This window comes from Halichoerus grypus, chromosome 2 (genome assembly GCF_964656455.1).
Source record: "Halichoerus grypus chromosome 2, mHalGry1.hap1.1, whole genome shotgun sequence".
NCBI lineage: Eukaryota > Metazoa > Chordata > Mammalia > Carnivora > Phocidae > Halichoerus > Halichoerus grypus.
This window is the reverse complement of record NC_135713.1, coordinates 96,915,095-96,932,075: the sequence shown is the minus strand read 5'-3', so window position 1 is coordinate 96,932,075 and position 16,981 is coordinate 96,915,095. Positions and strand designations below refer to the sequence as shown.

The 16,981-nt window shown below is 35.6% G+C and overlaps 1 protein-coding gene across 3 annotated transcripts in view; it reads right to left on the bottom strand.

The window, feature by feature from the left end:
* Positions 1-1,962: 1,962 nt before the first annotated feature.
* The window catches only part of FAM169A (family with sequence similarity 169 member A), a 72,373-nt gene continuing 57,354 nt past the window's right edge, over positions 1,963-16,981 (bottom strand). Inside the window, exons 6-12 of one of the 3 annotated variants that reach the window (XM_036078534.2) lie at positions 16,571-16,699; positions 15,932-16,041; positions 12,779-12,818; positions 12,129-12,279; positions 8,730-8,886; positions 5,529-5,732; positions 1,963-4,615 (exon numbers count right to left, since the gene is read on the bottom strand). In XM_036078534.2, the coding sequence (XP_035934427.1) occupies positions 4,067-4,615; positions 5,529-5,732; positions 8,730-8,886; positions 12,129-12,279; positions 12,779-12,818; positions 15,932-16,041; positions 16,571-16,699 (1,340 nt within the window). In that variant the 3' untranslated portion in view covers positions 1,963-4,066. Of the gene's footprint in view, positions 4,616-5,528; positions 5,733-8,729; positions 8,887-12,128; positions 12,280-12,778; positions 12,819-15,931; positions 16,045-16,570; positions 16,700-16,981 lie in introns of all 3 variants that reach the window. The other 2 variants (XM_036078536.2, XM_036078535.2) reach the window with 2 other exon arrangements.

Sequence of the window (16,981 nt, the reverse complement as noted above, 5' to 3'; positions counted from 1 at the left end):
GAAGTACAGAAGAGAGAAGGCACACTACACTATAGAGTTCAGAAGGATTTAGATAAATCTTTTCACCTTTATGTCTTCACATACAGTAAGTTGGTGAATTCATACTTTAAACATTTTTTTTCCTCTCAATCATGTATAGTAATACTTACTTGGAACTGTATTTTTACTCCAAACATACATAGAAAAAAATACACCAAAATGTTTGTGCTTTCATATTTTTAGAATGGTTACAAATTTAAGTAATTCCAGGTAAAATTGTTTTATTAAAAAGAAAAAAAATGCACTGATGCCCTTAAAGAGAAATTTGTTTGCAGTTACCTGGATAATATAAAAAAGGTCATGTTTTAGGCTTTTAACTTGGTCAAAGCACTTTTGTGATTTGAATTATGTTTGTAGCTTTGAGCTTTAAGGCGTCCATAATATTACATTAATCTATAATCACATTAATGGTTTTAAATTGTTTATTTTTAAAGTCTGTCTTGAAAGTACAACCAATGTGATTAATTGTGCCTTTAACAAAATCATTTAATGTCTAAACAAATTCAATATCTAAACACATCTTCGTCAATTAAAGTAGGGAAAAGGGAAAGAATATCAAAACACAGGCCAAGAAACAATCACAAAACATACTTTTTAAACTTAAAAAAAGGAAAAAAAACCTACCAAGAAAACAAACTTGAGTACCTCAGTAAGACTTTATTCTGAATAACGTAACATCTTTTCTAAGTTCTATAAACCTAGAAGTTTTAGAACACATACACACTTAAGAAAGGCTAGTTCCTTGGGAATGACTATCCAGTATGATACAATTACTTCAGGATGACAGGAAGCTGAACCTTTCTTACAATTATATTTTAACAACTGATTTTGCCACTAATAGAAATGGGGAATGTGTGAATGACTAAGATTTGGAAGGTGAAAAAAAATAGAGGTAAGCATAATCCCACAGAACTCAGTCTGCTTATTTTTTAGAACCCAAAATAAGCAAATTAAGTATCTTCTACAAAGAAAGCTTTATATTAAGTATGCCAACAGAAGCATAACATTTGTAACTAATCACATCCATGAAAGACTGGACTTTAAACACCAGATTAGCTACTAGTGGACATACAAAGCAGAAATTTCTAAAATGCTGTTACACAGATGAGTAATGTTAGTATAAATTCTGTATTTACATCAAGATCTGTATCAGTTTGCTGGTGTGACCAAACCCTAGAAGGTAATCCCTAAGGGTAAAGCAGTACATAAGAGCAGATATTTAGATACTAGGTAAAGACTCAATTTGATGTAATCATAAACCTTCAAGATACTTTCTAAAGTCACTGAAACAATTTTAGGTAGTGTTCTGGTCAGCTAAAAGTGAACCCTTAACCACTAGTAGTGTTATCCTTGCCGTATTTATTCTTTGCAGTGAATGGAAACACCGTGAATATAGACATTTTAAGTAGAAGACTGACATTCTGTCATGCTATTTGATTTTATAAAAAATCATAATAGATCCTCTCACCTTTAAAAGTTTAGAGGAGCTTTATAATAAATTGTTAAATATATTTCTGTGATGTCTAGCAATTGGATAATTTAAACTTGAAAGAACTAAAATTTTGTTAATATCTATGTTTTATATTACACAAGGAAATATACACATATTTACACAAACTGAAGTGAAATCCTTTTCCAGAAATAAAACTTCTAAACAGAAAAAAGCAGTTCACAAAGGACTATAGAATGTGACTAGACAATAACTAGACTGGCTGGCTGAAATCCGATTTCAGTCCTCTGTAATTCTCAAGTTTTTCTAATGCCTTGCAAAAAACTAAGTATCTGATTAGTTTTATTTAGATTCCTTATTGAGGATAAGTTTTGTTATAAATTCTATACTCATTGAGTACAGAACTCATTACTGAACATGAACGTGTTACTGAACATGAAAGTAAGGTTTTTCTATGTTACCTAGCTTTCTCTACCATCTACAAACCCCCCAAAATAACATTTTCGGTCAGAGATAACATGTAATAAAAGTTTTCTTGTATGCTAAGCATAAAGTTCTGAAACTGCTTAAAATGCTCTTGCTGTTTTAAGAATAAACCAAACAAGTTTAACAAGTACGAGTTTATACTGTTAGTCCTATTATATATGAATAACTAAACATGTTTTGTGAACTCAGCAACTATATTCACATATCAAGAGTTGTCAGTGACCTCAGTCTTAAACTACACCCTTTTAAAGAAAGTATTCTCAAGAGAACAATGAACAATCCAAGTAAAAAAGTAAAATATCTCAGTATTAGGTTTTTATATCTATTTTAAGAAATTAAAAATGGAAAGGTTAAGAATTTACTAAATCCTCATATCTTTATTTCCCTAATTGTGGTAGTAAAGTTTCTCACAAAATCTATAAAACAGCATAAATGTGATAGATGTACCAGTCATATTTATTTTTTCAATTAATCAGCATTTGTTGAGAAAACAAATGGCCAAAATGCTTTAATTTTCATTTGGAGTGAAATCATCTGGCTTGCCTCTGACCAATAATTAAGGAAAATGTAGGGGATACAAGTATTCAAAATTTTACATGAATAGGAGGGTTTGCTGTTTTGCCTGCTTAAACATTTTAACTTAGCTTATTAGACCTAAAATATCAACATTCCAAAATAAAATTTAATGACATCACCTGACTGTAGACTGGATAAACCTTTGACATCAATCCTTAGCACCTCAAATAATGACACAAAGTCATAACGTGGTTCTTTCATTATAAGGACCAAGCTGTTTTAAAAACAATGGTCTCAAAGGATTCTCCAAATTAACTGCAAATCTGAGTACACACAATACTTCCAAAGAGTAGGACTGTTTTAAGATTCTCTTTGGATTCTAAGAATAACCATTTTGTTCATTTTTAAATAAATTACTATATAAAAATTAACAAGAGAATTTAAGTTTTCCTAGGCAAAGGCCTAGTACCACAATGTATACACATAGGCTAGCTTGTAACCTGTCCTCACAGAACAAGTGAGCAAGACCAGAGCAACAACCAAAGCCTCCAATTTGAGCTAAGCTCTTTGAACTATATAGCTCCTTGAGCAGATTTATTCCTGCCGTCTAGATGTAAGATTGTGGGGCACAGTCCAAACCTACCCAGATACGGATGCCAAGGGCATAAGCTGGCAGACAGGCAGCAGATCTTTTGGCAGGAATCACTCTGAGTTAGGGAAGTGGATGAAAGCTGAGGAGAATACATGATTTCTAGAGTAAAGGCAGTGACAGGATTGAGAAGCCTTAGGAAGGGTTCTCACATTTCTTAGGTATACATGTTAATTGGATGAGGACAAAACGAATAGTCCCCAGCTTCAAATGATATTTTATAATTAGTGCCTACATGCCAGAGTTAAATCCCTAGCAGTACTGTAAATATTAGATGTTATAAAGACTGAGGTGGAAACAGATTTTATACCTTTCCTCAGACACTGAAGTCCAAGGAAGAAACTGCATCTACACAACTAAGAATTAAGAGGCCAAAATACTATCTTCATAAACCTTTCACCATAAATTTCTATTTGTGCTCTCATTTAGTTGAAGTATATTTTCATTTACTGACATTTTTGTTTAGACATGCCTACATTTTAAAAAATGATTAGTTTTGATTTTTAAGATAAAACTTCTAGAACCCTCACCAAGTTTACTATTAAAATCCATAGTATAAAAGATTTCTGTGATCCTTACAAGTAATGTAAAGCCTACTACTTTCAGTTTAATTTATATTTTCTGAAATTTTAATGGTCAGATGTCCCCAATTGCTAAAGAAAATATAGTATGATCTGGTTTCCCAAAGTCGAAACATGGTTTAATAAAAATAAAAAAAATTGTATTTACACAAAATAGCCTGAAAAATTAAAAAGAATGGTGAATCCTAGGTCCTAAGGGGGACGGAAAACCGGCATCATAAATAAGTTCAAAGTGAAATTTTGCAATTTTTGCCCTGTGCCCCATGCCATTTATTAATCACCATATTTTAAAAACAACAATAATGTTACAAAGAGGAGGGTTTATCATCTGCATATCTTCTTCATTCATGTCAGCTTGGCTTTCTTCTTAGCAGGTCCTTTATGCCCTTTGGCCTTTCTTCTTAAATTCCGCCTGTCTACCACAGGCACTTCCACTTCTATTTCCTCTGAGCTGCTATCCACAGTTTTTTCTGTTGACTGCGTAAACTGATCCAGTTGCTCAGAAGATGCTTCAGACTGCTCCTCTGACTGGTTCTTCTGTCCCGCGTTCTGTGAAAATGGCACATCTTCAAGTTCAACTTCTATCAAAGAGCTCTGAGAAAGAGCCGTAGACGTTTCCTGGGGCTCAGGTACCCCCTCGTCACCCTGGTCTTCCAATGAAGAAGTAGTGTTGGGTGATAAATTTTCAGAGATTGATTCCTCAGAAAATTCAGCTATCACAGAGTTTGGAAAACCACTGTCAGATCGTTCTTCATTTGGGATAGTAGCAACATTGTCTGAACTCCCAAAATGTGCTTTCTTTCTTGAAACTAGTGGCAGTTTCTCTTCAGTGTGCCCCTTTTCATCAGATGGGCCTTCGTCCAGCAACATTTCTGAGTCAGTTATATGTGAGGTCTAAAAATAAAAAACCAGGTGAACAAACTTTCGCAGTATAGTTCTTATATAAATTACACACTAATATGCAATGACAATGAACTGCATTTTCAAGAATTCGGTACTCATTACTTTCGTTAATCAGGTGTACATATTCTGAATACAAGTCAATTATTTCAAAACTGTCTTACATGATAACCTGGTTCTTGCTTTAAAGATATAATAAAAGTAATTCTTTTACCTCAAAAAGTACTTAGGACATTTTAAACTTCTTTACCAAGGTTCTTTAAAACCATGCATCAACTAAACGTTTTTAATTTCTTGGTATTACTGGAGCCAGAACCAAGAGTCCTTTGGGGCTTGACACTCTGCCACCCCACTAAGTTTGACTACAATTTCATTAGATGATAGGTAAGGGCAATGGAGATTTTATTCATTTAATTATTTGAGACACTAATAAAATAATGCTATACAATGTTTTTAGCCTTAAATTGGAATATTTGAAAGTAAAAATTTCTTTAAAGAATACTCTATCAGGTTTTTCCCATTAAGCTAATCTGTCTCCGTAATTAAAACAAATTAAAATGACTGTATTTGTCATAGACTATGTAAGCAATAGGTATTCAAGTATCTGATAAATAATGCTTTATCTATTTGTCTAAGCATTTCTCTAAATCTACAAAATAAAACTCGTTTTGTTACCAGAAATCAGGTATGTATTATAGGTTACAAAGATGTGAATTTATGGAATATTGCTGATTACATTTTCTTAGAATACCTAATCTAGCATAGCAATTAATGTAGAATTAATTTTCCTGAAAGACTATATATATATATATTAAGGAGGAGGAAAATATATATACTACAATGCCCCTTCCATGTCACCAACACTGGAACAGTTTGACTATAAAAAATTAAGTTATTTCCCTCTTACCTTATCCTGTGCAACAGTGTCAGGGGGTTTTGAAGATTCTACCACCAGTGGAACAAGAGTGGTAGAGTCTTCGCTGGAATTAAGAGACTGCAATTTTATTTCTTCATCTAAAACTTCACTGGTGGAGTCCTCCTCTTCAGTTATAAGTGAGGTTTTAAGAGTATCATCCATTATCTCACCATTCATAGGCTCTAATTCAGATTCCTACATCATTGGGGGGAAAAAATAAGGACACAATTATAAGCTAACTTATTTGTCATGCAAGGTGGATCCATTCTCAGTCTCCACCTGTCGTGCACCAGGACTCAAGATAAAGTCTACCACATTGCAGGGCATGAGTTAAGGAATAGTTTTACTGAGAAAAGAGGAAATTTTTCAGGCAGGGTCAGTAAAAGAAAAGAACGCACAAGTAACCCAAACTCTCTGTTCTCGTGGAGACAGCAGAAGACCATGATGCTCTGTAGACGCAGTACAGGTCTGAGATGCAGTGAAGACACCCTGTCCCCTTCTTGTTCTTCCCTATAGGGCCATCAGGAGTGGAACCTTTTCAGTAAAAAGGCACCAGAGACTAGATTTGAGGCCAGCTCTTTCCAGAACACCAGCTGATCAGCACTTGGAATCCTTGGGGCCTGTGGGAAGTTACGGGTTACCCTGCCAGGGGGAGGAAGCACTGCCAGGCTTGTGGGAAGCTGAGTTTGGATACAGCTTCTTGCTAGAAGAAAGGTCTCAGTCTCAGTTAGCTCACTGTCCAGTCAACTTTGGGTCATTTTTTGAACAATCCTACTCCTTCTATCACATTAAATATGGAAGTATCAGCGAGCTGGTAACACAAACCTTCCAATTCTGAAACTCTTCTGCCAATGTTTATCAATGTAAAATACTTCTATTTAATGTTTAATAGTTCTAATGAATCTTAGTGACATTCTAATAGAGGACATTTTATTACCATTATTAAAAATTAGAAAATGATGCACTCAAGGGCTCAGAAATAGGTTGGTATGGATTATGTAGCATCCCTAAAGTCACAGGGATAGGGAAATCAGGGACTTAGAAAAATTTATCTGGCCAAAGAGTATACAGAAAGTAGACTGCATACAGAAGGTAATTATGATAAAGCTCATGAAAGGATCAACTAGGGTAGGAAAAAATGCTGAAAGTAAGAAAGTGAGAAGAACAGCAAAAGTTTAAAAAAAACAGAATGCTGGTAATTAACTAAAAGTGAGAAGCAACAGATGAGAAAAACCTGTCCTTCAAGTTTTACGTTTGGAAATAGAAGGAAAGATTAAAAAAAAAACAAAAACAGGAAAAAAAGGTTCAATACAGAAGTGATAAGAAAGAATAGAGATTATGTTGAATTTAAGATGATAAAATACATCTGTCTACATAGAATATTCAGAAGACAAGTCATACTGTGGCATTACAGTCTCCATCAATATTCAGTCTAGAGTTACTGGTCATCCCCACAGAAATGAGAGTTCAACCATTAGATTGGTACATTTTCATAGAGAGAACATGAACCAAGAGCAGAAAGTCAAGAACTGAGTCTTCTAGAATGTCCACAAATAAAGGGGAAAAAGGAGGAAGCACAATAGTCTAATAATAAATAAAACAAAAACAAAACTTCAGAAAGGAAAACCAAGAAACCAAAATACAGTGGTGTTATAAAGCTTACGTTATAAGGGCCTAGAGAATATTAAGGAAGACACAGTAGTCAATCTAGGTGATGAAAACCACTGGAAGTGGATTCAAGTGTCACTGGTGCCCTACAAGAGTATGTGCTCAATGTATTGCTGGACAAATGAAACCCATTACATGAAGTACATAGAGCATAATCTTAAGTTTTTAAAAGAAAAATAACAAATATATATTCCCATAAATGTCTGGAGGCACATTTTTAAACATGTGCTTTGCTGTCCAAATTTTTTACAAGAAAAAAATGCCACTTAAAAATGCAGTTTCGGGGGCTCCTGGGTGGCTCAGTTGGTTAAGCGACTGCCTTCAGCTCAGGTCATGATCCCAGGATCCTGGGATCGAGCCCCGCATTGGGCTCTCTGCTCAGCCGGAAGCCTGCTTCTTCCTCTCCCACTCCCCCTTGCTTGTGTTCCCTCTCACGCTGTCTCTCTCTCTCTCTCCCTGTCAATTAAATAAATAAATAAAATCTTTAAAAAAAAAAAAATACAGTTTCATGAAATAAGAGAAAGCAGGAGCTAAACTAGAATAAGTTAAGGGGCGCCTGGGTGGCTCAGTTGGTTAAGCGACTGCCTTCAGCTCAGGTCATGATCCTGGAGTCCCGGGATAGAGTCCCGCATCGGACTCCCTGCTCAGCATGAAGTCTGCTTCTCCCTCTGATCCTCCCCCCTCTCATGCTCTCTCTCTCTGTCTTATTCTCCCTCTCAAATAAATAAAATTTTTAAAAAAAGATATTATAGAATAAGTTAAGAAAGTAAAATTGATAATGTAGTTTCACTTGTTCAGATGCTGGCTGGACTTGGCAAACATGTAAAAGACTTTTAAAGAATCTTAAGCACCTAGGGCAGAAGAAATAAGGACTCTCTAGAGAGCCAAAGATGGACGACACTAAAGAAAAAGAAGAAGAAAAAAAGGTAAGGACAAATACTGGAAGAGCTGCAGAAATCAGGCCAAATAAAGAATTTACTTGGTCACGAAGGATTTTCCCATTTGTTTTCTACTGTTTAAAAAAAAAAAAAAATGAATTTAGTTATTTTTCCAGGAATATGTAATCAATTGTAATCAAATATATATTTTGAATGATGAGTTTTATCCTTCTAACCAAGATACAGGTGCAAATGAGGCCTTATTGACCTAATGGCATTCTAACTGGTTCTATAAGATATACCTCATAGTCATATAATTTGTCACTTAAGTATGTTTACTCTCTCAAATTAATTTATATTTTAATATACAGAGGGATCTTACTACCTAAACATCCTCAATTTTACCTTTGCTCTAAGTCAAACGTTTAAAAATTCAGTTTGAAACATGAAACGATACTTATAACTTTATCCTCTCCCCACCTCCAGTACCTGACCTTGGCAGTATAGACATATGCTTTTTAGCATTAAACACAATTTCTACTGTGACTCTAAAATAGATCACCAGATTTTTCTAACAATTTATGAGTAAGAAAGTTACAATTTAGTTTACTTTCAATTACTTTATTTAATAAGTGGGATCTCATACCTTTTCACCATCTTGCTTTTCCACACGTGGTTGGGTTTCTGGTGCAGGCCGAGCATCCTTATCACTACTTTCGTCCTCAAATTCAATCACACTTTGTTCAGGTTCTTCTTCCAGGAATTCTTCTGAGCTCTCTGATGTGCGTGCAGTAGATTCCAATCTAGGAAAGAAAACCACTCTTACTTGTTTTATTAAGGATGAATATAAAATTTTAGGATTGTGTTAATAAAGTAACACTTTAGAGAATCCACCAAGTGTTGTTCAGTCAACAAGTTCCAATCTTACAGGTCCAAAACCAATCTCCTCTTCTTACAAACTTGTCCTCTTTCCTACCTTGTTCTCTAGTTTGAATAGTAACACACATCTCCTCAAACATGTAAGCTAGACTCTTCTTTTTCTCTAACCGCATCTCATTGGCTCTCATTCTATTAGAATGAACACATCCCAATTTACCTGAGACAGTCCAGTTCATAGCTTTTGTCCCAGCGTTGCCATAGTCACTAATAATGCCCCTTTCATTCTCAAAGATATCAGTTTGGACAATAAATCATAGTTTTGTTCTACCTCCAAAATGCCTTTCAAACATATCCCTAATTTTCTGTTCCCATTTATGGCCCCCCTTCAGGCCCCAATTCTCTCTGGACCACCATAACTTTGTCCCAACTCATCTTTGAACTTGCAGTACATACATTTTTTAGTAAAGCTGTGAGAACGCTGTTTATATATACCCATGTGTACCTGTGACAGTCCAGCTCAGAAAATTCTGATGGTTCTCTACAGCTTAGAGAATAAAGTGTATCTCCTTACAAAGCCTAACATGACCAGACCCTCATATATATCTATATTTTTTAACACCTGAAATCATCGAACATTTATTATCTTGTTTCTGTGGGTTAGGAATCCAGGTGTGGCTTAGCTAGGGACCTCTGGCTCAAGGTCTCATGGAGTTGCAATCAACCCAGCTACTGGGGATGCAGTCTCGTCTGAAGGTCTGATTGGCAGTGCTCCCTGCAACCATCCCAAGCTCTCACTCATGTGGTTGCTGGCAGCATTCAGCTCTTCATGCAGGCTAATAGACTGAGGACCCAATTCCTTGGGGACTGTTGCCACAGGGTACCTCCTCATAGGGCTGCTCACAGTATGGCTACTTGCTCCCCCCGACATGAGTTATCTTGCTGGGCCTCATCCACCAGGCAACGGAGGTCGTCTTGCTCATCATATTGCCAAATACTTTGATGAGTCGCTCATGCTGCTACAATGCCTGCTGGCCTGGGACCTGGACTCTCATAACTTTATTTCCTACTAGATGGTAACCTTTACATTACACATCAGTTATCCTTATTAATATTCCTCTTAGCTTTTTGCCTTTGCTCAGGCTATATCTGGATGGTGTAATACAGTAGCCATAACACATGTCATGATTTACATTAATTAAAATTAAATGAAATTAAAAATTCAGTTCCTAAGCTGCACTGGCCACACTTGAAGTGTTCAATGGACATACTAAGTAGGGCTGCCATTTTGGGCCGGGCAGATAAAGCACATTTTCATCATCACAGTAAGTTCTCTGGATAACCCTCATATACATCAGGGGTCAATAAACTATCCCTTTAGGTTTTATGGGTCATATGGTCTCTGAACAACTACTCAACTTTGCCACGGTAATGCAAAAGCAACCATACAAACATCTAAGATATGGAAGTGTTACAATAAAGTTTTATTTACAACAATAGGTAGTGGATCAGATTTGATCTACAGACTATAGTTTGTGGACCAGCCCCCAACTAGAACATCTTCTCTCTCGACTCTGCTTGTTGAGTTTCAACTTCTCTTTCAAGCCCTGGTCCAAATGCCTAATCTCTCTATCCCCTCAATTAGATTCAATCAAATCTTTCCTCTGCATCTACACCATTTTGTACTTCTATTATTGTACCATCACAATCTACCTTGCAGTGTTCTTAACCTGTGTCACAGGTATAGCTAGTGAATTAGAAACCACCAGGCAGCCAATTCTTCAAGGGCAAAGATGCAATTTTGTTCTTCATAGTAGCTGAGTAAGCATTCACGCATGTAGTCTTACTGTTACTGTTCTATTTATGAAAAACAGGGGGCGCCTGGGTGGCTCAGTCATTAAGTGTCTGCCTTCAGCTCAGGTCATGATCCCAGGGTCCTGGGATCGAGCCCTGCATCCGGCTCCCTGCTCGGCAGGAAGCCTGCTTTCCCCTCTCCCACTCCCCCTGCTTGTGTTCCCTCTCTCACTATGTCTCTCTCTGTCAAATAAATAAATAAAATCTTTAAAAAAAGAAAAAAAGAAAAACAAAATCCTACAATAACTCTGGGATGTTCAATATAAATGCACTGTTATATTCCCTTCTAAAAAGGGTATTACATCAAAATGTTACACAGGAAGAAAACTGTAATTATCTTAACCTCTTATCTTTCACAAGTTACTAGATTTAAATATTTAAAGTTATATTTACCTGTAACATTAATTTTTCACTAAAATAGAACATTTACATAATTACACAATTATCCAAATTTAAAATTATTTACATAATGACATTAGCAAAGCTACAAAATTTTCTACTTGAGTAAAATAATTTCACAGATAAAACGGCAAACCTATGAATGGTTAACTCAGGAACAACTGGTAGGACTATTACGACAAAAAAGTCTAGTTTTACTATAAAATTTGAAATCTTGCTTTCTTTAAGGTTCCCAGGAAGATAGAGGATAAAGATTTGACCCCAGTGTTCTACTGATTCAGCTGGCTATTAAGTTCCTAGAGGACAGGACTGAACCACTTATGGTTATCGCTAATTTGTGTTATATCCAGTAACCCAGTAAAATGAATCCATTATAAAATAAAACTTAGGGTTTTTAAAAAACTGACTAAACCTCAGCATTACTAAAAATTATAGCTACTATCAAAGTTGGGATAATATAATCACCAGAATATTCTCTTGGATTTTCAGACATGAGAGATTAAATTGTGGATTTATTTTACTCTCTTACTAGCAACTTCTCCCTGTAATATGTCAAAGTGAGTACAATCAGTAATCCTGTAGAAGAATTCAAATACAAACTCTTACACCAAGGTTATGTGCTACACAAACAATATAATAATAACTTCCATCTTAAATACTAAATACTAATAACATGAAAATAAAAAGGGGCCCCTGGGTGGCTCAGTCGGTTAGGCGTCTAACTTCAGCTCAGATCATGATCCCACGGTCATGGGATTGAGCCCCAAGTCAGGCTCCCTACTCAGCGGGGAGTCTGCTTCTCCCTCTCTCTCTGCCCCTCCCCCTGCTTGTGCTCTCTCTCAATTAAATAAAACCTTTAAAAAAATATGAAAATAAGAATAACAAAATAATGAGAGTAAAATAACCAATACTTTACTTGTTTATTGAAGCTGTAGGTGAAGTCTGGGATGTCTTTTCATCTTCTCCTTGAGAACTACTAAATTCAGAATCCTGAAACCGCTTCCCAATCTTTGGCCGCTTCAGATGACTACTTCGAGTACGAGTGGAAACTGGTGTTTTATCATGACCTGAGAAAAAACAGCAGAACTACAATTAATTCAGTATGATCCTGAAAGGATTATCTGTTACAATATGTTACAATACACAGAAATCTAAGAACTATTCTAGCTTACATATATTCCCACAATTACACATTTCTATCAGGCCAAGAAACAACATCAGTCTTTTTTTCTAAATTATGGAATACCTTCACTTTATTCATTCCTCACATTTCCATATTGCCCTGAGCTCTGCAATGTATTTTTGCATTTTCACTTATATTCTCTCCCAATAATCTTGGGACATAAACAAGGCAGACATCACTCTCCCTATTTTATGGGTAAGGAAATGAGGAAAAAAGAGGTATGACAGCTTACTTTGTTCACACAGCAAGACCAGCGGTAGTGGTGGCATTGTAACTCAGTGCTAGATCTTAGAGCAGGATAAGTGTTCACTCACTCTAAGAGACATCTCCCACCCCTAAATTCTAAGCATCTCACATACTGGTAGATTAGCTGAATTTCTTACCTTCAGAAGTACTTGCAAAGGCATCTTTTAGAGAGTCAATCTAAAACAGAAATACAGATTAAAACCAAAAGTTTTAGATCATTTTTTCTCCCTATGAATCTACTTTAGTCGATGTCAAAGAAAATCTTGTGAAACATTTTTCAAATAGTACTTTTGGTATTCCCTATTCACCATTCAAGGAAATTTACTGAAGAAATTAAAAGGTGATGTTACTGGGCGCCTGGGTGGCTCAGTCGTTAAGTGTCTGCCTTCGGCTCAGGTCATGATCCCAGGGTCCTGGGATCGAGCCCCGCATCGGGCTCCCTGCTCCACAGGAAGCCTGCTTCTCCCTCTCCCACTCCCCTGCTTGTGTTCCCTCTCTATCTCTCTGTCAAATAAATAAATAAAATCTTTAAAAAAAAAAAAAAGGTGATGTTACAGCCTCAGTTCATCCTGAGGCTGAGCCCTTACCAAGCCATCTAATATGTTACATGCAACTCACTGGAGTTTCCTAGTGTCCTGTCCTCGGCTACCTCCTCTTCTCTGTCCATATGCTCTCCCTGTGTAATTTTATCTACTACCTTTACTTCAACATCTATTTGCTGATGAATCCAGATATACAATTTAATCTCCCCAACTTCTTTCCTGATTTCCAAAGCTCTTTTTTATTTTTTTTTATTTTTTATTTTTTTAAAGGTTTTATTTATTTGACAGAGAGAAAGACAGCCTGAGAGGGAACACAAGCAGGGGGAGTGGGAGAGGGAGAAGCAGGCTTCCCGCGGAGCAGGGAGCCCGATGTGGGGCTCGATCCCAGGACCCTGGGATCATGACCTGAGCTGAAGGCAGACGCTTAATGACTGAGCCACCCAGGCGCCCCTCCAAAGCTCTTTTTTAAAGGAAATATGGCCTCCATCCAATTTCACAACCAACCTGTTCCAAATTGAACTCGTATTATTCTCTATCTTGGTTAATGGCAATAACAGTTCAGTCAGCCATTCTGGCCAAAAACCTGTAAGTCAGTAATGATTTCTTCTTAACCTTCATTCAGTGAACTGGAAAGCCTGTCAATTCTGACTCTGAAGAATCTCTCAAAACTGCCCCCTCCTTCGTATTACCGATGCTTTCGTCATCCCCTCCAACCTGATGACAAAGATGCTTCCAAATCACAAATTGTGCTACTCTTTTGCTTTAAAAAAAAACAAAAACAAAACCTTTAATGGTTTATCACTGCCTAGAATATAAATTCTCAACCTCTTCAAAACCAAATACCTCTTACATACTAAACATGCCATTTTCTTTCACACCTATTTGGTTTTGTTTTTGTTTTTTTTTCACATGTTAGCATTTGGAATGTCACAAAACTCACACCTGCCCTTTGCAAGTCAGCTTGGTTGCTACTTCACCTATTGCACTCCTTGGGTAGAGTTACTCATACTCTGCTATGTACCTTCAAACACTTGCTATTTGCTCTATTAAGGGAATTATAATCCTGTAGTTTATTTATGTTTACAATAATGGACGATCTACTTCTCCCATGCTTGTAAGAACCGTATCTTTGTACATCCAGTGCTTGCCACAGTATCTATTACATAAACTACTATTCATTCATTCATCACACACTTAATGAAACCCTACAACACAACAGGCACAGAGACTTTAAGAAGGTCTACTGAGAGGACACAAACAAGGATAAACTGTGACAGATAAGATAAAAATCCTGTCTTCAAGAAGCCTGTAGCTGAACTAGACAAAGTTAACACACAAAAGAAATCCATTAAAAAAGGTTCAAAGAGTGTAAGAGAAGTACATGTAATGTGTTATGTCACAAAACAGGAAAAAGCAAGTAGAAATACCATCATCACCTAGAATAAATCATACAGTGATCGTTTCACAGTTTATCTCAAAACATCAAGTTGTACAATTTTTGTCAATTATACCACAGTAAAGCTAAAAACAATGTGGTTAAAATACACAAACAAAACCATTTTCCCATTTGATTAGCAATAAAAAGAGAGATAAAATAGTTTAATGTGAGATATATTTTCCTTGAACTAATTAAAATCTTAATTTGAAGAATATGAATTTCTAAAGTGAAAGAAAATTGAATTTATGCTGCCAATCTTATGACATGGTTTAATATATATTCTCATTTACACAGCCCATTTAAAATTATTCGGCTTATCATTAAGGTAAATCATTGCCCTCACCACATTTTGGGAAAAGATTTTTTCTATATTTCCTGATTTGATGATGTAGGACCAATACTAAATAAATTTAACTATATCTGAGGAATTTGGATCACAATATAATCAAACCCAGGCTTATCATTTAGTTTGGTTCCAAATGTAGAAAAAAATAAAAACAAAAAAACCTAACTCCTTACAAGTAATTATATGATTTATATTATCCTTAAAAAGGTTTCCAAAAAGTTCAGTCAACATTCACGCTAATTAAGGCAGGAATAAGAGGCACAAATAATTTCCCAAAGCACTTGTCCCTGAAAGGTTTACCCAGTACTTTCAAAGTGCATTACATTCTACAAAGACCTAGCATAGATAAGACTCAAAACTTCCCACAATAACTTTATAACCTTTGACCTATTCCTAATTTCACCTCTAGAAATTTATCAGTGCAAGGAAAGAATTATATAGGCAAAAAGATGCATGTATAAATGTGTTCACTGCTGGGTCACTTATGCAAAAAACTTAAGTATAATATGTTAAAGAAATAAACAATGGTATTTACATATAATAGAATAGTACACAGCTATTTAACAATGTTTTAAAACAATAATGCCATGGAAAATGCTTATAATATGTTAATGGAGGAAAAACAGAAGCAGCATAACAAAACAAAAATGTATGCAGATACATGTTTTATAATATATATAAAATACAAATACAAAAATGTTAACAGTTGCTACATCTGGGGTAGTGGGATTACAGATTTTTATTCTCTTCTATATTATTTTGTGTGATTCCAAATTATTTTTCAAAGAAAATTAAGTCCTTAGTAAGCCATTAACAGGAGATACCAAGAAAACTAACACAGTAAAAATTTTAAAATTACATAACTTGATGAATGAACTTTAACATTTACAAAATTAAGTATTAGCTGAATCTAGTTTAAAGAACAGAAAAATTATTTCCTACAATAAACATACAGTGTACCTACAGTTAGCTGCATCTCACTAGACTGATTGTCTTCAGTTTCTGCTTCATATTCTGGAACAGATGAAAGACCATACTCTCCAGACATAGGTCTTTTAGCTTCATTTTGAGAAACTGCTGTGTACAGAAGAATTTTAAAAATTGTAACCCAATCAGTATTTGGTTTTAATTGTAACATGGTTTGTACTGATTTGCACAAAAGTCCTGAACAGCATCCTGAACAGAAGGGTGTTGAAAATCTAGGTGTGGAGTATCTCCTTAACCAATATGTTATAATGAAACCTCGCAATTATAAAGTATTAGTTATCTGTATTTAGTGACTTTGAGGAAAGATGCATGAGACCAGGGACTACTCTTTAATTCCTTGATGCCTATTCTATGCTGATTCAGTATCTGTGTTTCCTTCTTACCCACCAATTCCTAGAATGTTAGATTCTGCTGGGCTATTATAATTCTAGGTCCTCTTATTATTAGTGACCCAAATGTTAATACATAACAAAAATTCAAACTTTAGAAAAGAGGATCTGTTACTAGAGAGGTCACATTATAATATACCATAACTCTGGACTAAGAGACACAAACGTTAAAAGGCTCTGCTCTTTAAGCTTGACATGTGTTCCAACTTGAAACCTAGAATCCTTACCTGTAATGGTAAGTGTTTCTCTCTGTAATGCTCTGGGGACTGGTATTCGCTGGTACCAGTGTCCAACACCTTCAACCTCCCAGAGGAGTTCATGGTCTCCTGGATACTTTTCAAAGTACTGCTTGCAAGCTGAAAAATACATTCAGAATTTTCTAGAAATCCCAAATATCAACTGTTTTAGAAAACAGAAGATAGAAAGTAAGCTGCCCAAATCACTTAATGGGGCTAGGACAACACCAATGCAACTCAACTACACATCAGTCTCATTAATGAAAGTTTTAACATGAATAAACAATAAAAATCCTATTAAAAGATGTGCTTCACCTTTAAGGAGAAAATTACTAATTATTACCGAGGGGCATAAAATTAGAATAAAATGATTATTAGATTCAATAGTATAAAACCACCAAT